Below are 21,273 nucleotides of genomic sequence, written 5' to 3' on the forward strand. Positions count from 1 at the left end.
TGATATTTTTATTCAACTTGTGTAGGCCTACTAAAAGGGTCCCTTAAGCTCCGGGCGCCCATGGGCCCCTGCAAAGCTTAAGACGGCCCTGGAAGCGGGCCAGCTATTGTGTGTTTAAAAAAATATCTCGTGGGCGTTGATAATAAAAAGGTGTATTAAACAATAAATAATGCATTAAAAAAAGTATGCAGGGCTACATGCTTAAAACGTTTTCGCGAACATCTCAAATAAAAATATTTGGCGGGTCACAGGTTAAAAACCTGAGCAATAGGTACCTACACTGTAGATATTTGTTAACATTTTTGTACACCATCATATTTCGGCGTGCACATCATATTGTGTCTATTTATACCTAAATAAAATAGTCGCTTTGAAAAAAAAATTGTCATTGCAGGATTAGGTGTAGTCGTGATTTACTGGTATTATACAATAGTAGGTATATAATACGTCGAGTCTCCGCGCTTGGCTATTCTGTGACGTTTGAATTACCTGGCAATGTCCCAGGTCCTGGCATCTGTACCGTTTAACGTCAAACGGAGGCGCGTATTAGTCAACGGTCTTTTTGGCAAACGGAGGGTGGATCAATATTATTGTTACTGCGGGAAATAGTACGGATACCTGCGATCAAATCGAAAACTATATAGGCTCTACGCGTCTTATGATGGTATTAATTATTATTAGGTAAATAGAAGCTGCGATATACGGAATATAATATTACAATATGACAGTGCACCGAATAGTTTTCACGTGGTTGTTTAATCAAGTGTGCGTTATATGTTATGTCATATATCGGGTTAACATCGATTTATATTTGTATGAGTCTCTAGTACCTACGTGTACAAGACGCGTGCTATATTATCGCAAGATAGGGGTGATATTCTCGAGTAGTTATTGTTATTTCAAGTTTCCGGTTTTGTTACTCTTGCGTTTTATTGTTTTATAATAAAATCGAGATGCTGTAAATTGTTTGTAATAACGGAAAGTTTACATTCGTATTAAAGTTGAAGCAAAACAACGTCGGATTTGATAATATAATAATGATGAAATTATCGCACACGTTTTTAACGACTTAAAGAATAAACGTTTAAATTCATTTGCAAATAACATCTCCGTACGAATGCATATACCTATATACTGCGAACATAATTTAGTTAATCAATAAGCAATGCCACAGCATCCACACTTATTATTATTATTTGTTTAAACACCGCGATGTAAACATAATGATATAATTATTTCTGTGAACATTGTGATTGTACAAGTGTGTACTTATACATATAACATACAAACGGCGTTTAGTCCACACGGAACACAAACGAAAAAATTCAACAAGAAAATATTTATAATCACACTAACAGAAAATTATTACGTGATAATATCAATGTTATTCCAGTAGTATTGCATGTGTATTATTGTGATCGTTTATTAGATTATCTACGAACGTAATATAATAGTAATACACGAGTTTCTTAGTAAATACCAAAATCGTATTTTATATTTCGGCAGTAGAATAAGGGGACGACACTCCGTATTTGCAGGAAAATTAATTTTAGGAGCACTAAGATTCTGTGCACTAAAGACAGATGCTTTCAGATTTAAGTAATCACGTATTACGATATTATGTAGGTAAAATATGTCCCATTACTGTATACTCCTACAAACAAACTGCAATATTTTGAAGTATACACGATGTGTGTATATGAACATAAAAATGTATAACTCAATGTATTCAATGTGTGCATATTATATGAAAACGTGCAAAAAAAAGGAACATTTTTATGTGTTTGGTTTGCACGGATAATTTCGACTAAAATAAATATATTTATTTAAAGAGGAGTATTATACATATTATTTTGTATCAATATACGTCAAACAAACAACGGTTTTATTAAATTCATACAATAAGTCTATATTAAATTAATATTACAAAATTAGTCTCATACAGTTGTGTAATACACAATTTTAATATACAATAATATGATGATGAACGTCATGCTGTATGATTCAATAAAATAAATTAATAAAATAACATACTATATTTAAAAATAAAAGGGATTGTCAAGATTTAAAAAGAGAACATCATAATGTGGAAACGCGAGTAATATCATATCAACTCATGAGAAATCCAGAAACTATTTTAACAAACTTTTCGCAATCATCTTATCTCCGGATGTATGCTTTACATTTTTTTTCTTTTTAAATTAAGTAAATAAAAACTAATAAATAATGAAACTAATATTTTATTAGCTGTATATGCCTACTTCCGTAGTTAGCACATATAATTTCAAACGGGCAGTTTTCATTGAACATAATATTTACTTTGTCTGTATATTATAATTTGTCGATTTTTCTTGTGTGCGAGTGTATCTGTATATGTGTGGACAAAACAATTTAATAGTTTTCTTACAGTTCCTTTGTCTTTGGTTATATAATAATAAAACTCAAAACAAATCTATACATTATCGTGGTTTCACCGTAAGCAAATAAGTTTTAATGGCCATGGGTGTGAGGAGATTGTCTGGTAGCGGTGCATTCAATTCTGGTCGTTGTGGTTTATCGCTATAGTTCCAACGGTAACGATCTAGATCTGCCTTAGCCAAATTTGCGCTTAGCGTCAGTTCTTTATACTCCAATACCTCCAATTGCGAAAATAATTGCTGAAACACGTTTTCAAATAATTTTACATTAGTTTTTGAAAAGTTAACGAAGTGCGTAAATGTCAATGTTGCGAAGTCTAATGAGTTCGCTTTTACGGAGAAAAAAAACAAACAATAGGTACATCAAACACGTGTTTATCACAATATCGCGGACCGCTATTGTATTTTTTCGTTTTATTCTTTAAGAAGATAATGGGTCTTATTAAACATGTTCATGTAGGGGAGGGCATAAATTCACAATTTGAAACACAAATCCATGTTAAGTATAAGTACTGCAAAAAGTTATTTGAAGTACACGAAATATAAAGATAAGCTGCAGTAGTTATAAATTGATTAATACATTCAAATAGTTACAATACATTAATCTTACCCAAATAATCAATCTAAATAAATATATATTTTATTCTTTTTATTTAATAAATATAATACATATTATCTATTAAATAATATTATTATAATATATGAAAACGTACAGTTGATAACATAACTAAAATTATCAATAATTTATATAAAATCCTCATCCGATTGATTTAACAAGGAATTAAATAATCCTCTATACATTTGTTATACATCTATAATCTATATCTTGCTCGTGCACAGTAGCCAAATTGTAATTTTTTAATTTTTTATGTTGAAAAAGTTACGATGGTTAATATCTAATGATAATAAATCACAGATTTTTGGACTTACATTAATGTGTAGGTATGTAGGTATGTGGATTATGTTAGCTCTGTGTGCATAGTTGGTGCTTTTATAAAATATGTTTGTCTAAAATTATATCCAAGTTTAGTTCAAAAAAAAAAAATGTTTTTAATAATGTTAAGTACATAAGACTTATAGAATATACTTTTTTTATTGATGATAAATTAATTTAACCCACGCAAGTATTTTGTGTGATATATTGAGTTTTTTTTTAATAATTTTTTATATTTTATTTTAATTGCCTTATAGTTTTTTCATATATACCTAACCTAAAGTTTAACCTTATCATTCCTATATAGAAAACACTCTAATTTATTTATTATAGAATCTATCAATACTTAATACACTACTTATCGTTTTACTTCATTTACCTGTTACAAAATATATTATACGATCATTACATTTATGATTACCTATACAACATCTTTATACAAACAATTTATTAACAGTTCTACTAAGTATTTTTACAAAGGTTTAGAATGTATGTATAATATTTTGATTAAAACATACATTATCATTTATCATATAATAATATAATATATTATATAAACATTATTTAATTGATTATGATTAACTATAAAATATGATAAAATGTAAGTTTTTCCTAATAAGAAATAAATTATTTTCATATAGTCACTATTGGAATTTGTTTATAAAAAAATACTATATCGACAGCATAACTAGATTACCGTGTGTGTTTAAATTATTTATTTTGTTTGTATGTGGTATTTATATTTGGTCTATTAATGAGTGTAGACGATAAAGTAGTCCCTTGAGGCATACTACGTATTATTAAAGTTTCTCGACTTAATTTATTGTTAGTTTGGACGTGTTATTTTTCTATTTTATTTAGTATGAACTTTATACATTTCAAGATGTTTCTTTAACGCCAAATTTGTTAAAATATTGTTTTAATGTTCGATAATCTATAATATTAAATGCTTTTTCTAGATCCTAATAAATAATTGCACATTTTTTTACCTAAAAAACTATAAATATAGCTCGATACAATTACAATATCTTGTACAGTGTTTTTTTTACCAAGAATTAAGCGGAATTTAGTACATTATAGAAGATAATTATATTCAAGGTCTAACTTACCTTAGTAGTACTATTACTATTACTAGTTATATTTTAATATTTTTTATAAAAAAAAATATAAAGCTATACTTATTCAAAAAGTATAAGATTGGGTGACAATTTTAAATTTATTATCTTTTTGAGTTATTATTATTATTACTGACATTTTGAAGCTTTCTAGGACAGTTTATACTATGATAGATGAATTTTAAATGTGTGATGGTTTAATTATTAGATGCATATTTAATTGGAACGTTTTACTGTAATTTTATCTAACTTTTTTTTCTGGATTAGATCATCTTTTACGATCTTTATTGCTATTGCAATTCTTTCATCTTAAATTTAATTTAATTTTATTAATTGAAATGTTAGTGGTATTGATGTTAGTTGTTAACTATCTATATTATGTAGTATGATGTATAATATGTATCATCAGTATTATGAGTTTAATATGGTAAATTCTATATTATTTTTTGATCTGAAAATTATAGTGAGTTAATTCTCATCAAATAAAATATTGACAGTTTGAGTAGGCTAATGAGTTTTAGAAAAATTTTTGTAAGTTTTTATTTTGTTTATTTACATTATAAAATATTTAAATTGATATATCATTAAATTAACATCATAACAATATGTAAATAAGCATATCTAAATACATACCTAGTTATCTATGATTATAAGTGTACTAATATAGTAATTATAGATGGCTAATAAATTAAGTAATAGGTAAAATTAACGTCCTTTAACCAAATTAAATATCATTTTCAGGGCATAATACTAATATAGTTAGCTGATAGGTATTAATAATTACTAATTATATGGTCTACAGGCAAGGGAAATCAATTTAATTATTACTCACAGATTAGTTTAAAAACTCAGATTTTTCTTTGAAAAATGGTTGTATAATAATAATTTAAGTCAAGATTATAAGCCCATAACTAATTTGTTAATCAAGAAATTTATAGTAGTTTAATGCATACTGTATGTCTATAATCTGCACATACATAACTAAGCCATCTCGAACATTTCGTAAATATCTACGTCATTTTATGCCAATAGTATACAACGAAAATAAATGAATAGCACATTACATACCTATCTCACGAATATCTCATAATTAAAAAAATACACAGAAGTCTCTTTTCTATCGATTATGTTTTGGGTAAGGATTCTCGTTGACTAACTGTCATTTATGTGATAAATATGAACTCAATGATGAATCGTTCCTCGCTAAATAAAATTCTAAGCGATGACAGTAATTTCAGCTTTTACGTCTATTTAAGAATGTATAATACATTTTCATAATTAGCGTTTACTTATGAAAATTGTTAAGAATTATATTTCTTCAGTGAAAAAATTATAACAGATTTCGAGGTATTATATTTTAAAGCATTGTTTAAAATCTTAAACCATGTACTTTTATATATATGTATATATATATATATATATAATTGTGAATGACTTTTCAAATCGTCTTATCTTTTTTGTTAAGATTTTATTTTACTCATTTCTTCGCTTTCATCATTTATATCTTTTAGGTAATTATAGAACGTAATCCTTTTCAAAACCACTTTATTATAAACTCGGTTATTTTAATTAATACAAAACTGTCGTTTGTTCTAAAAACAGAGCTATGAAACCAAATCTTACATGTTGGCATGTTGCTAACTGAGCTTATTAGTGAAGAGTATATAATATCATTAGTGTACCTACCGTACCGCCGGGCAACATGTAAATGCGTTTATATTTTGTACAACTAAAATTTAAAATTGCACCTGACTATCAACTTTTTACATCGTAAAATCTAGAAGAAATTAGTTTTTAACTAAAGATTCTTAAATACTTTTATGAACAAAACTTACAAGATAAATCATATATACAATATGGTGGTAAAAACTTTTTAAAATAAGTCTCAGGTAAATAATAACAATTGATTTTGTTGTTAAATAAATTTCGGAATAAATAATATCGATTTTGTTATTTTAATACTGCATTGTCTACATTTTACTGATAAACATGATTTAAAGACCTAGTCATACAGAAAATGCTGAAGTTGTATAATAGCGCTTAACTAAAGTACTTAGAATGTATGTAAGAATATATTGCTCGGAAAAAAGTATTTTTATTAAACTGTATATTTAACTTATGATTGTTCGTATATAATATGACTATTACTTTTAGTGTCGACATATTAATTCCCATTAAATACCCAAGACAATTATCATATCTATTTTTTTATAAAGGTCTTTAAATCGTTATTATATTTACTGTCTGATTCTTTCTAACACCATTTAAGAATAAATAATATACTTTTCAACTACTTTTGTAATAAAAAAAAAAACTGACTCTTTCAAACCAATTATATATTTCTTAAAAATGTACCTATTAAAATACTTTATTCAATTTAATTTTCCTTTCATGAGTTATTGTTAAAGGCACATAATATAATATTATTATATTCTAAATGCAATGTAAATAGTAGATAATTGCAAAAATATTGCTATCAAAAAAATATGTATTGTATAAAAATACGTAAATTTTTATTATTTTTGATTTTACGTTTGTAAGTAATTTAAAACGATAAATTATTTCATTAAAAGCTAACACCAAACAATGATACAAGATATATTGTAATAAAACGATGTCATACCATTTAAAACGAAAAATATTTGTTTTAATACAACGAGTTTAGTAGGTACTTACTTGAAGATGAACGGTTTCAGGCAGAGATAAAAATCTATCTTCGTCTTTCTCAAATATATGTTCGATTCTCAATAAAACTTGATTTTTTCTCCAATATTCCAAAGTCAAAAGATGTATATTTAATGGTAACGAATTGTTCAACAATTTATACTACAAATGCCAAACGTGTGTATTAGTTAGGCGAGGAGAAGCATTTAAAATGCAGTTAGCAACGCCAATAGATCTTACCGTTGCACTGAACTTTGAAACCCATTCATTACTTTCCATGTGAGTTGGTGCCAATGTAACAACAGGTTGCATGGCTGTATGGAGTGCCGACAGCCTGTGTGCTTTGGCAGCCTTATCTAACTCGTTAAAGTGTAGTATGTGCTTTCCCCTAGTCACCATGCCTTCGCCGTATTGATTCTCATCCAATGGTTCGCTAACCCCTTGACTGTCGTCGTACAATAGTCGACGATGAAGCTATAATATAAGAACGTATATAAGTATATTAATATTAAATATGTACGACCATACCTCGGCGTTGTATTGAAATTTGAAAATATTTTAAACCAATAAATATTTGACAAGTACGTGATTTTTAACACACGTTAAACGAAAAGTATTTTAATAATATTATTAAAACAAATAAATAACATATTAATATTATTACATCGAATATTCGAATCGTACAAAACGATATTTTATAATACGATAATAATGGATTGATTTTTTTATAATTTTGTAAATTTTAATCATACCGCCGGGCAAGTATTATTAACGTTCTGCAGACTATAGTATAATAATATTATGTTAGCAGTAATTTTCTTGTCATCAATTTACCATAAGTTCCAATGTGCCATCCTCAATGCTTGTACCGCCCTGAGGCCGATCGGTTATTACTGTAGCTTGGTGAATGGCGTCCCTGATTGCTATGCTCGAAGTGATTGGATAATAATTAGACGCAACGGGTTCAGTGAGGGTTAAATTCCAAGAAGAACGTTGGTTTCGTTTCCTTTTCATCCACCTTCTCCCATTAGAATCCGTATAAAATGTACCGTTTGACGCTATTTTAGTTGTATATTTGGTAATGACTTCTTTTCCAATCCATTCCCTGTATAATCAATCAAACTGACATATGTTAATTCATCGAAGTGTATTAATAAAATATATTAATATTGTATAGTCTTGTAAACTTTTATATCAATAATAATTATAAATTATTTGCTTCGTATTAAATACTATCGAAAATATTATTGTAACGTGAATTATCAATTATCAAAAATAATGAATTTAAATACAATATGTTAATATTGTACAATATGCGTTAAATATAAAAAAAAAATTTATTTTTAAGTTATCATTTTTTTTTCATTTTTTTCATTTTTTTTTATTATTGTTATTTTTTTCACTCACATTATAGGTATGGGACCGACGAGCCATTCAAATTCAATTGATTCTTGTTGATCATAAATCCTAACTACTTGACTAAGCCAAGAACTGAAAGACTGGTGTACTTCGTGCACATTTTTGCCTGAAAAAAATCATACACATGTATTATGTTTTGCCGCTTTAGGGCGAATTAAGTATAAGACTATACCAGTATTAACGAACACTTAATCATACCTCGATAAATCGTCAAATTGATTTTTTCCGATATGACTGTCGGTTGGTTTTTAGTGGGTCTAAAAATATAAGCACCGCTGGCACGATTATCGGAGTTGAAATTATAACCTTTCATTGATTCGTAGAAGAAAAAGTTTTGCTGCAACTGATGTCTGGTGCCGTTTTGTTCTATCCATTGTACTAATCCGCTGGTGCCGTTAAAACCTATTTTCAATTTCTGCAGATTTGTCAAATCGGAAGAAATAAAAAAACGGAACGAAGATATAATTACATATTATATACATATATTATGCGTATAACGACGCGCATAAAATAATGATAAATCACAATATTAGTATCATAATGATATATCGAAAAGGTTAATATTAATTAGTTTAATTTGAAATTTATTTAACGTTATTGTTGTTATATACCCCGTTTTCTATCGTCACTTCCTCTGTGCTATTGTGTGGCGTCGGTCTCGGTGGGGGTTCTGGTTCGTTAATTCTCTCCACATGATAGTTGACTAATCCTAATGGGGACACTTCACTAGCAATAAATACTAGCTCGTGCGTGGCGTTCGAGGTACGGCCTCCCAGTCGGAAAATCTGACCAGGCAAAAACACCAATTCGTACTGCACATTGGCCCCTGAAAATCACACGCGTGATTATCACCGTATGAGTTAGGCATGCGAAAATTATCAGGCTTATTTAGCTGTTGTAGTGTAAATTGTTGTTACCATTCGGACCGGTAACCTTGTAATCTGCGTATTTCACGGGAATACGGACAGGCGTGGTAACGGGGCGCGATAATGGATTGTACAGAGTGATCACGAATTTAGAATTGTTCTCTGAAACATCGCACTCGCTGATATTGAGCAACTTGCAGTACTGCTGTTCGGGAAACTCCTTTCCAAACCATTTTCTATAGAACCACAGTATGATGTATAATAACGTGAACGTTTAATCACTTGTATAATATAATATGATGAGCATAACCATTAATCATATTTTATAAAACACAATATAAATATAGTTGTTCCTGTTAAATCTGTACTCAAGTATAAGTATGTATTTTATGTAAAGTATATAATATAAATTTGTACATTGTGATAAATAAACTTACCACTAAGATTTTTTTGGACTTTTTTCCGGCTTTTTTCATTGTATAGTTTAAATTTATTATTATAAATTATAAAAATAATATGTTTACATTTTGTTTAGACATTTTTAACTACGATAACGGTTTACTCTATTTTTTTTTTTTTTTTATAAAACCTATATTTTTAGTTTTATATACTTATCCTGAATTCGCTGACTAATATTTATGAATAGATATCGAATTTTAAAATCATTAGATTATCATCGCAAGAGTTTTAAACATTTAAAGTTTAGCGAAAAATTCAACAATTATTTATCAACTTCTCAAATTCTGTCGACTAAGCTTTAAATTATTAAAGATGATAAAATATTGGTTTCCGGTTCGTTGAATGTATAACATTCTAATTCAGAATATGAAATTTAAAAAATAGCTATTTTCTTTATATTTTATAAAACCTAAAAAGTCATTGCAATGATAAAAATGAAGAATATTATTATATTATTATAATTTCAAACTAAAAGTCAAAGCAAAAGAAAAAATTAACAAAACCGTTAAAGTGATAAACTAAATGAATTACTAAATGTATAATTAATGGATATTAACAATATGATACGCCTTTTACTTATATTATAATCAGAAACTATAAGTTTAATAGATGTGTATAACATTGTTCATACTACATACAAACAAACCTAAACCAATTCTCTACTCGAGAAATACAAAATCAATATTATTTATTTCATTATTTGAGAACGAAGTAAATACTCGACGAATATTTTATTCATTTATTAAATATGATCGGTGTATCTAGGTACTTATTACTAAAATTCAATAAATATTATGCTATTAATTATTAAGTATTGATCGTTTACTTTTCAATATTACACCACTTTAATTATATGAATTATATCAATATTGTTATATTTTATATTTCATAGACTAACCAAATGTACTAGGTAGTTATTTTTTTTTTATATTTAATTGTATTATTTCAGATGTTATATCTTTATGAGGTCAAGGCTTACATTTTTTTTCCAATATTATAAAAACAAATTTAAAATTTAAATTTGAAGTTATTAAACATGACATCGCATGCTATAACAAATATATTTTAGATTCCGATCGGTTCAAGTTTAATTTCATTCAGATCTGAGAGAAAATAATAATATAGTCGAGTATGGATGTTAATCCCACAGTAATATATACACATAAATATATTGGAATAGTCAAAAGAATGTACGGTGATATTTTCAACCATTACAGAACGATATCTTATTACAAAAAATTCAGTGTGCTTGGTTGTTGTGACCAATTTTTTTTTTTTTTTTTACGACTAGGTATATAATATATCTATGCTATGATGCTCATAAATTATTTATTCACTATTCATACGTAAATACACTGAATAATGTTGTTCATGGTCTTATAAATTATTTTACTATAACTTATATAATATAATTGTATTTTCGACGAATTTATTCTTTGTCTCTTCAATTGCGGAATAAAGCTACAAATGAGGTTAAGTCATTAAAGAAAATAGGTTATACTCATCAGCAACTAGCGAAAATTAATCTATCTTCTATCTCGACTCATTTGTGGATATAAATTTGTATTTTTGTCTATCATAATATCATATTATAATAAACGCATGCTTAAAAGTTAACGGTATACATAGGTAGTAGAACACGATATGAACACGGTATACCTGTAAGCAGCCGTCAATACTTTTTGCGACTCTCCTATTCCTTCGTCTAAGTAAAGGGCATAGTCGTCAGAAACGTGTTGTTTTTCCGTGCCCGTGATGGCGTCGTGATGTTGTGACTGCGCGACGGCGATAGCTAACAATTTCACGTGCTCGTTGAGATCTCCTCCCAGTATCGAACCGATTTGCTTCACTGCCTAATTGGGATTACCGCCGGTCAATATATTATGTGTTTTCGTTTCAAATCTATTACTACTATATTATAACAACACGACGTGTTCCTGTGTACTTGCCTGTAGAAGGTTGTTGGCCTTGCAAATCATGTACTTCAAATTCGATCGAGACGTGAAGTATCCAGTCCAATACGAATGTTCGTCGTGCGCGTAAGGGAAGAAATCGTCGGAATCCTTGACGGGCCAAGTAACGTTTTTGGACATTTGCAGAGCGGACAAATAACATTCGGGCGTCGAATACAACACGTTCAAATCCGGTTTCAATATATTCACGTGTCTAAAATAAATTATTAGAATCGCGAATGAATAATTCGTACGGTATCGAGTAGGCCATCTAGATAATTATATTTTGCTATATTTTGTTCGTTATCATTGTTATATTATCTTTATAATCAATGTCGACTAACTAATATAATATATACATAATATTATATGAGTTCAAATCGAGATCAACATTGTTCAATAATAGCGAAAAAATCACTGTACTTGATTAGCTTGTCCATATTTCTGAACCACGACGACGCCACCGAATAAGAGAAATCACCACCCATGGTCATCATGATATTGTTCGTTTTGAATGCCGAAGCGTATCTCTGGACGTGATTCGCAAAGTTTTCTACCTTCCAGAGAAATAAAACATTATTTAATTCATTAATTATCAATGCGCACTGCACAGGTTACGTATATATACACAAATACATCCATTAGGTATAATTATTACTTTTGCATTGACGTTGTATCCGTGGAGTTTTGGGTTGTCCAAAATGGGATCATCGTTGCAAAATGCATCGAAACAAAATCCTTCGGGGGCAACGTATAGGTTGTACAAAACACTTGTAAACAATTCACCACCTTGTCCTATAAGGATTTATAAACCATTAATTTATAATATTGCATAAAATAATCGGTGTAAAATAATATAATATTATAATTCGTTAGTATACTTTTGTCACCGATAAATATTTTATGAAATTTAATAATTGTATTTTAACTTGATTTAACATTATAAAAGTGTTTATATTATAATTTATTTAAAATTAATTACATTTGAAAGAATTTTAAAAGACATAAGAATAACTTTTTTTGTAAAGTATGCTCTTTATTATAATAAACCAACAAATCAAACCAAATTAAATTATATTAAATTATTTTTAATTACAATTGCAATAATTAATATGATTTATTCAATATTAATTGTTTACTTTTGTAAAATATTGACGTTAATGTTGAATTATTTATTTATTTTGTTCAATAAAAATAGCCAATTTAGAATGATTTTGCATGAAATATTTTATTGACATTTCAAATAAAAAAAATGAATAACATTTCTGTAACACTTTCAACAATATTTTAAACGTTAACTTCGACGAACCTAAATTCTTTATAAAATCATCAAATCGAGATAATCTTCTTCAAACTTTTACTATAAAAACAAGTAAGAAAACATATTATATAAAGTTATTTGTCCGAAAACTTCTTATATAAGTTTATAAATGACCAATTGATTTAGATTATTTGTTTGAATGATATTAGTTGAAAATACATACCCAAACTTTAAAACATTGTGAATGCAAGAAATAAAAACAAGATTGTTTTCTTTAACGTATAGTACAGAAACAAAAGTAGTTTAATCCGTAAAACAACTATCATTTAAACTTATCGTTGTTAATTCGTCTTGATAAAACTAAAATTAGTTCATTTATAATATATTTAAAGTATGTACAATGGTGATAGGCGCTTGGCGTTAATTGATTGGATCTGACACACACGTTTTTACACGTCTTGTAATTATATTACAAAAGTTTTTAATAAAATGTTGTTTATTGAATAAAATGTTAATATTATATAGATTATAACAGTTATAATTTACTTGCAGAAATACCTACAAAAAAAAAAACCCTATAAATTATGTCATTGATTTGCATGATACTATTATACATAGTGATAGATAAATTGCAAAACTTCAAATTATTTTTTTTAAACATTATTAACATTTTTTTTTTTTTGGAATTTCGGTTATATGACTCCTAATAAAAAAAAATAATGAAAATAAATTTATAAACTATAATAACTATAGTATATACCTGCAACTTTTTGGAATCTACATTATCTACCTATACCTACTATGTGTACTAAAATTATTACATTATAATATTATTAAATATATATAATTATAATATTACTATCTAACCTAATCATATCCGTAAAATAAAACATAAATGTTAAAGCTATGTGTAATCTCTATAATTAAAGAATGAAACTATATTTAATCTAATATTGACATTGAAAAAACAAATATAACTATATCAAATTATTGCTGATGATAAAGAATTAATCTATAGATTGATCGTATATTATAATATAAATTTAAAATGCAAAAGAAAAAAAAATAATTTCACTATATTGTTGTTTTTTTATTTTTTGTTAAAAATTGAGTTTGTATTTTAATCATCATTATTCTATTAAGCTTAAGTGTGTTTTTTTACATAAATTAAAAAAAATATATATATTTTGTATAACTGAATTTTCTTTAAGCGTAATAAATTGTTGACACATTTCAAGGCGAGTAAAAATGATATAATAATAAAATATAATAGAGATAAAAAATAAGTCTGATGAACAACTTATACTATTACAAATATAAATCAATTAAAAATATTATGATACAAAATATAAGTCATACACTTACCTATATTGACATCCGGTCTCCATACCATTTCCATTGTTTTTTGATTTTTTCTAAGAAATATGTCTTCATGATCAATACGGCCCAACACCAAACCATCAAAACCCATTTCGGCAAATTCAGCGGCGACTTCGCTTGAATGACCAAATGGATCAATTTGCCATGCCACACGAGGCCGAGCACACTCTCCAAACGTGTCATTTAAAAACCTGAAATATAAAACAATAGTCTCTACTCAATACCAATGAAATTACTGAGTATACAGTGTCAGTGTAATATTATAAAGTTATTTTTATAAGCATGTGTTATAAACGCGATACTTTAAAAAACTATAAATATATATTTTTTTAATTGTATTATTAAAATTCAATGTTTTCGTGTAAAATAAAAATAAACGATTAAATGTCCCCACTTAAAGCATAACAATCAATGGAAATTCTTTACAATAACTTCCCTATACCTACTACAAATTGTTATTTAACCGCCACAAGACAACATATTATACGTTTAGTAACCTATAAATTATAATATTCAGATATACACAATAATCCTCTAGCCACAAACACATTATTCGCACTTACTTAAGGCCCAAAGTCATCTGATCGATAAGGGTTGAATAATGAGGGACCGCTTCGTCGCTCATTACCCATCCACCGTGCAACAGTTGTAGCCGACCTTCGTTTACTAGCATCTTTAAGCTGTTTCGGTTCCACTCGTCTTGTTCTTCCCACCAACGCCATAAAAACGCAGTTTCCACAAAAACGAATCTGGTAAAATAAAATATACATAAAAATTACAAACTCGAATGAATCCGTTTTTACCCTATTCAGAATAAACTGCATATTATTATAAAAACTTTAAAATTTAAAAAAATAATTTTTACTTTCGATTTTTGTTTTTCAACAGTTCAGAAACAACCGAGTCCAAGATATATTGCACTCCGTAAGGTGCATGTGCCTTGTTACCTTGTCAAAAAAAAAAAAAAAATACATTTCATTATATTATAAAAAAATGTAACGAAAAAAATCGTTTTTATTGTTGCGAATGGACATATTCATTCCTATAAATCTATAGTACATAAATAAAAATATTTTACATGATACAATCGATTTCAGGGTTAATTTATTCCATATAGATTTAATCGTTTGTAATTTTGAAAGTTAGGGGGTCGAGATTATTTTACAATAAGTACAATAGATACGTTCGATTAATGCTTATTAATGTCTATATGCAAATTATTAAGTAGTTACTAGGTATTTGGTATATTATAGTATACACTATATTATAAAATATTCATAATACGTACATGAAATCGTTCAGATTAAATTGTAAAGTTAATACGCTAAACATAGATAGGTAAGTATAAAGTATAGGGTGATTCACTAAACATGCTCAGTTCGTTTTTTTTCGATAATGACGTTATTCAAAATCTGATCTGTTTTGGAATTTTTAAATATATTTTAAAACCATACTCTAAAATTCTTAAGATTTTATTATACTACTTAAGGAGTATTAAGAAACTCAAAAAACGTTTGTTTTTCATATAAGAACTGTAATTTTTTACTGTAAATTATTTTGTGAATATTTTTTTTGAAAATGTTGACGTACAAAATCATAACGAATAATTTTTGAGTTATTTAACTATAGAATAATGTACTAAGTATATAGATTTATGGTAATGGTTTTGTACGATATGGAGGCTATTATGACTTAAAAATTTAAATAATTCATATTAATCTATCAACGTTTATAATTTATAAAAATAGTTCAAATATAATAGCCTGTGTATAGTATAAACAAACTAACCGTAATATGACCAAGCTATATTTTAACATTTTTAAATTTAATATTTGATCAAGAAATCAATGGAAATGTTATTAGTTGGAATAAAAACCTACATAGGTAATACATAAATTTAAAAACAAAATGTAAACAAGAACTTCTTTTATAAAAATTCCATGATGACAAAATAAAACATAGCCAGGGTTTCAATATCTAATACTAACCATTTTTCTTGCTATGCTCACCTTGATATAATTCATTGATGTTATAAATTTTAAAAGCAATGGTAAATAAGAATCGTGTTTACAGAGTCACTTTAAATAAAGCCTTAACCTAACTACCTATTGAATTACAATTCGTCGTCTCTGTTTTTCGAAATTCTTATAACAACTATAAGACAATTTTGAAGCACTTATACTACTTGGTGTTCATAAAAACTTCATCATACAACCAATCCATTCTTCACTAACCGCTTTGCTTAAAATTTAAAATTTTTTTATCAAACTATATTTTAAGTATTTAAAATTACGAATATAACTAAAATATGATTAATCTTGTCGCATTATTTGTACGATAATAATTTATATTTTTATCTGAAACACCCAAGTATAGATAATATTCAACGATTAAATAGTAAAATTAATCTTTCGTGAAATTTCATATCAAAAATAATTAAAATATTATTGGTAAAATTATATAACTAAAGTATTATTAGATTTTTAAAGTATTAACAAAGCATAATAACCATTTATCGTATATAAAAAAGTGGCGAGGTATTAAACATAACCTTGTATGGTTGGACTAGTTAATTATGCGTACATCAACTATTACTGAAATTATAAAGGCGAATGAATTGTATTATATGCGACTAGATAAACTTTTTACTATTTTAAGAATTAAGTAATTTTTGTACGACAGTGTTAATTTACTTGCAAGTTTTACTATTCTCGAGAGATTTAACGTTTAAACACTCAGAGAAATTAAAATGTCAAGAAATATAGCGTGCTTATTCTATGACATATTATTATAGTTAGTTTACGGAAAAAAAATAAATTTATTAAATCTTATTATAAAATATTAACCAATATATAACTTAAATAAATTTATAAAAAATAATCAAATCAAATATTAATTTAAGTATAAATTTATAACATCTGATCAATAAGTTATAATATTACCTATCTAAAGTTTTAAATATGAATTTGTTTTTGAATACTTCATGTATTACTATAGATAAGCATTTTTTTTACAAATTATAATAATTTAAAACGATGTGTAGTTAAAAAGTAGATATTGTATTATACGACTTGAGTTTTGTTCGTGTTTAATGTTTACATAAATTTCTAAAGTGAATTCAACTTTGAATTATAATAATATTAATACAAACTTTATATAAATTAAAAATAAAAGACGTAATAATAATATTATGGCATAGTACTCCGCTGAATAAATTAAATAAAATTGTTAAAATCTAAAAATATGTAACAAAAATTCAATGTGGTTATACTTTTGAAATAATGTTAATTAAAACTCGTTCATGGAATAGGCAAAATCTAATATAAATTATATGCTGTTAATTAAAATATTAAATTATCTTAATTAATTTACTTTGAACCTAAAAACTTGATTATTTCGTTTTATTTCGGTGATATTTAAATCTAACTACTAAACGGGCATATAAATACTGAATATTATCATTTATTTCGAGGTTAGCAGTTTTTTTTTTGCCAATTTAAATAGTGTTCAATGATAATATGGTTATCAGTATTTTACATTTTATATTAACACAATAAATGAAAAATATTATTACAATTCTAAGTTTAAAAACAAACAATTCGATTTTTTTTTTTTTTTTTAGTAAATATTAAAATAATTATAAGATCACTACTATGTATTAGTTTTATACGATTAGTGTAAGTCATTGTTTTTATGGATTTTTCTGTTTCTAATTTAAATATTGATCGTATACTTTTAATTACATATTGTTATTATTATAGTTATTATTTATACTATTAAAGTGTATTTTATAGGCAATAAAGTGTATATTATTCATTGTGTAAAAAAAAAAATAGTATCAGATCTATTTATTGTTTTAAATCAGATATGTATAAAATGTACATGAGCGATAACAATTTCAAAGTAAAAGTTATTTTAAAAGTTGTTTTATTTTGTAATTAATAATAATACATTAAATCAAAAAAATACCTACTGCCATAGTAATACTGATCCACAGTTTTCAGCCATCCCACGTCATCGTGTGTGTGAGCAATCAAATGTACGTTTAACTTATTAGGATCGATTGCGTTGCATGACTAAAATAATAGTTAAAAATTAATTTTTTTATATGACATCTTATTGAATTGTATCAATAAAAATTTAATATTTTAGTTTATTGTGTTAAATATAATGCGATCATGTGACAACGGATAATCAAAAATAATATTTTTCAACCTGTTTCTTAAATGCTATTAATACACTTAAAGGTTTTACGAAATACAATGAGTACTTCACTAGGTTCCAATATTTCAATTTGTTACAAAATATTTCTTGGTTTTGAAAATCTGTTCTTCTTTAAGTTTAAAACAATACTTATATAATATTATATTACAAATTCTGTCGATCAATGAGTTTAAATATAATATTATATTCTTGTATATTTTTCATTAAACATAAATGATGAAACATATGGATTATTATTCATTACATTTTACTATTTAATTCTAAATTAGATAATATAATCGTAATCAAATTTCAATTTTCAAATGCACCCTTATATTTAGATATTATGCCAACTTACGATGAAAACGGTTGTTTTCGAAAATGAACTCGGCGGCGTAAGATATTTTAACGGGAAATTTTAGAGTTTAAAAAAAAGCAATAGGTACACGTAGAAAAAATTCACGGATCCAAGGTCAATGCCAACTCGATAACCTTTAAGACGTGATGATGATTAATTTCTATAGTCCATGTGCAATAATTATTGTGTTTGTAGGTATTGTATAAACGCTCCATCGATAACAAACGGCAAGAACATAATATCATCTTTACATACCTAGGTACTTGTACTTTTATTAGGCCGTTAGTCGTTAATCAGTCGGAGAATAGTATACCGGTGCAACAGGTTAGGTACCGGTACCGCAGGGTCACCGCCGGTCACCGGTTCACCCAGTACAATACAAAGAATATCGTTTTAAGTGCGCTTTAAAACAAGAAACATAAATGAGAACGATATAATTTTTTTAGTCGTATCTATAAATATATAAATGTACAGGAGTTTGACGTTGCCACTGGGTATGTAGTAGTATATTACCACTGTTATCGTATAGATGTGTTGTACTATAGGTAGATACGCATCTTGTTTTGCTTTGGGTAGGTAGAAATCTAAAATAGTTTTAAAAAGAACTACTACGTAATTATCATCCACATATTATGGGAATCGTATACCTACAATATAATTATACGACTTCTGACCAACATTGATTTTATAATATTATTTTAATACATTCAAATCAATGACCTGCACAACGACACGATGATTCACCATAGTACAACATACGATTATTATCATCCGTCGACTATCGTACTTATATCGTTTGTACTCGTTACAACTAGTCGACTCTTAGGTACGCGTGTGATTTAAAACAAATATTATTTTAAATATTATAATACAATACGCGTCTATGCGTGTACTAGCGCGTGCGAACGTGTGCATATTATACCTACGACAATATTATTACTTATAGGACCTTTGGTTTTGGTATAAAACATATGAAAACGTAAAACGTCACAGACGCGCGCGGTCAAAGGCCGCATTCCACGAGAGTTATTCCGATAAAAATTACAAAAACTTTTCGTGTACACTAGTTTGCGTTTATTTTTTATTATTGCTCGCCAACGCGTGTACGTACGTTTGTACCAATTGCTTTTTATTGCTCGGTCTACACATCATAAATATATATATATATGAGTACCACGTTGTACACACACAACGCGCACGTCGTATACACACATTTATATTTAATATATTTATATATTTATAGTGTAACGTGTATAGTATTCAATTGGTTCATAAAAGAGACACGTCCTTTTCAGCGATTACACACTCTGCATCGCAGACGGCACACTCTCGCACACATCATATTCATACTTGCGCGCGTGTAACGCGCAAAATAATGTACAGGATCATTTGAAAATTTGAGTGTCCGTCCGATTCCTATCGCCCAAAATGATAGATGACGACGGCGTAAACGCGAACGTGCGGCTGTATAGCGTAACACACGTCGACGAAGCCGGAAAAAGCGTACCTTTTCGACGATATAATAGACGCGATCGTATAATATTGAATTACGTCGTAAGACACCGGTCGTGTATGGTCCGGCGAGTGGAGGTTTTTTAAGGGTGGTTCGGGGAGGGACGCGCGTAGACGACACCGGAAGTCGGCGATTTCCCGAGAACCCCGCGGACGGAAGCGATGTTTTTCGCGCAAAGTGTTTTTTTTTTTTTTTTGATATTTTTACTCGTTTTTTTTTTTCATGTTTACCTTTGGAGCGCATCCGCTTGACGACGACCCGAGATCTGCTGCTGCTGCTGCGGCGGTGGTCAGCGCCAATAACGCGCAAAGCGCGACGCACACGGCGGCGGCGAACCGGTACCGAACAACACGTGACGGCGACCGGTCAAAGGACGCTACAGTGCGAACGGCCATACCTGTGGGCAACACGACCATTACCGAGTACTGACGTCTGACTGAATGGGTGATGCACATAATAATATAATACGTATAGGTACCGTCTCGCCACCACCGCCACCATAATATGTAATACATCCCGTGTACACATTATATTATTTCCCCCACCGCCACACCGCCTATACAAACATATTTTTACATAATTTACCGAGTTTGATAATAATAACACTATAATATTATTATATATATTATATGTGTGTGTGTGCATTTAATATTTATACGCATAGGTATTGTTATTTCTACGATTGTCCGCGGCTGTTATGATATATTATTGTTATTATTACATCACTACAAC

At 27.9% G+C, this 21,273-nt stretch overlaps 1 protein-coding gene across 1 annotated transcript; it reads right to left on the minus strand.

Annotated features, from left to right (window-relative positions):
* Positions 1–1,864: 1,864 nt before the first annotated feature.
* LOC114130213 (lysosomal alpha-mannosidase-like) lies at positions 1,865–21,015 on the minus strand. Its single transcript, XM_050200076.1, has 17 exons — positions 20,772–21,015; positions 18,441–18,543; positions 15,333–15,414; positions 15,031–15,216; positions 14,453–14,658; positions 12,485–12,621; positions 12,250–12,383; positions 11,820–12,040; positions 11,534–11,723; positions 9,467–9,651; positions 9,161–9,375; positions 8,748–8,964; positions 8,538–8,655; positions 7,965–8,235; positions 7,371–7,604; positions 7,143–7,292; positions 1,865–2,657 (listed from the first exon to the last, which is right to left on the minus strand). The coding sequence occupies exons 1-17, from the start codon at positions 20,994–20,996 to the stop codon at positions 2,460–2,462; spliced, it is 3,072 nt and encodes a 1,023-aa protein (XP_050056033.1). The 5' UTR covers positions 20,997–21,015; the 3' UTR covers positions 1,865–2,459.
* Between the last annotated feature and the right edge of the window lie 258 nt (positions 21,016–21,273).

Source organism: Aphis gossypii, chromosome 2 (genome assembly GCF_020184175.1).
Source record: "Aphis gossypii isolate Hap1 chromosome 2, ASM2018417v2, whole genome shotgun sequence".
Taxonomy (NCBI): Eukaryota; Metazoa; Arthropoda; class Insecta; order Hemiptera; family Aphididae; genus Aphis; species Aphis gossypii.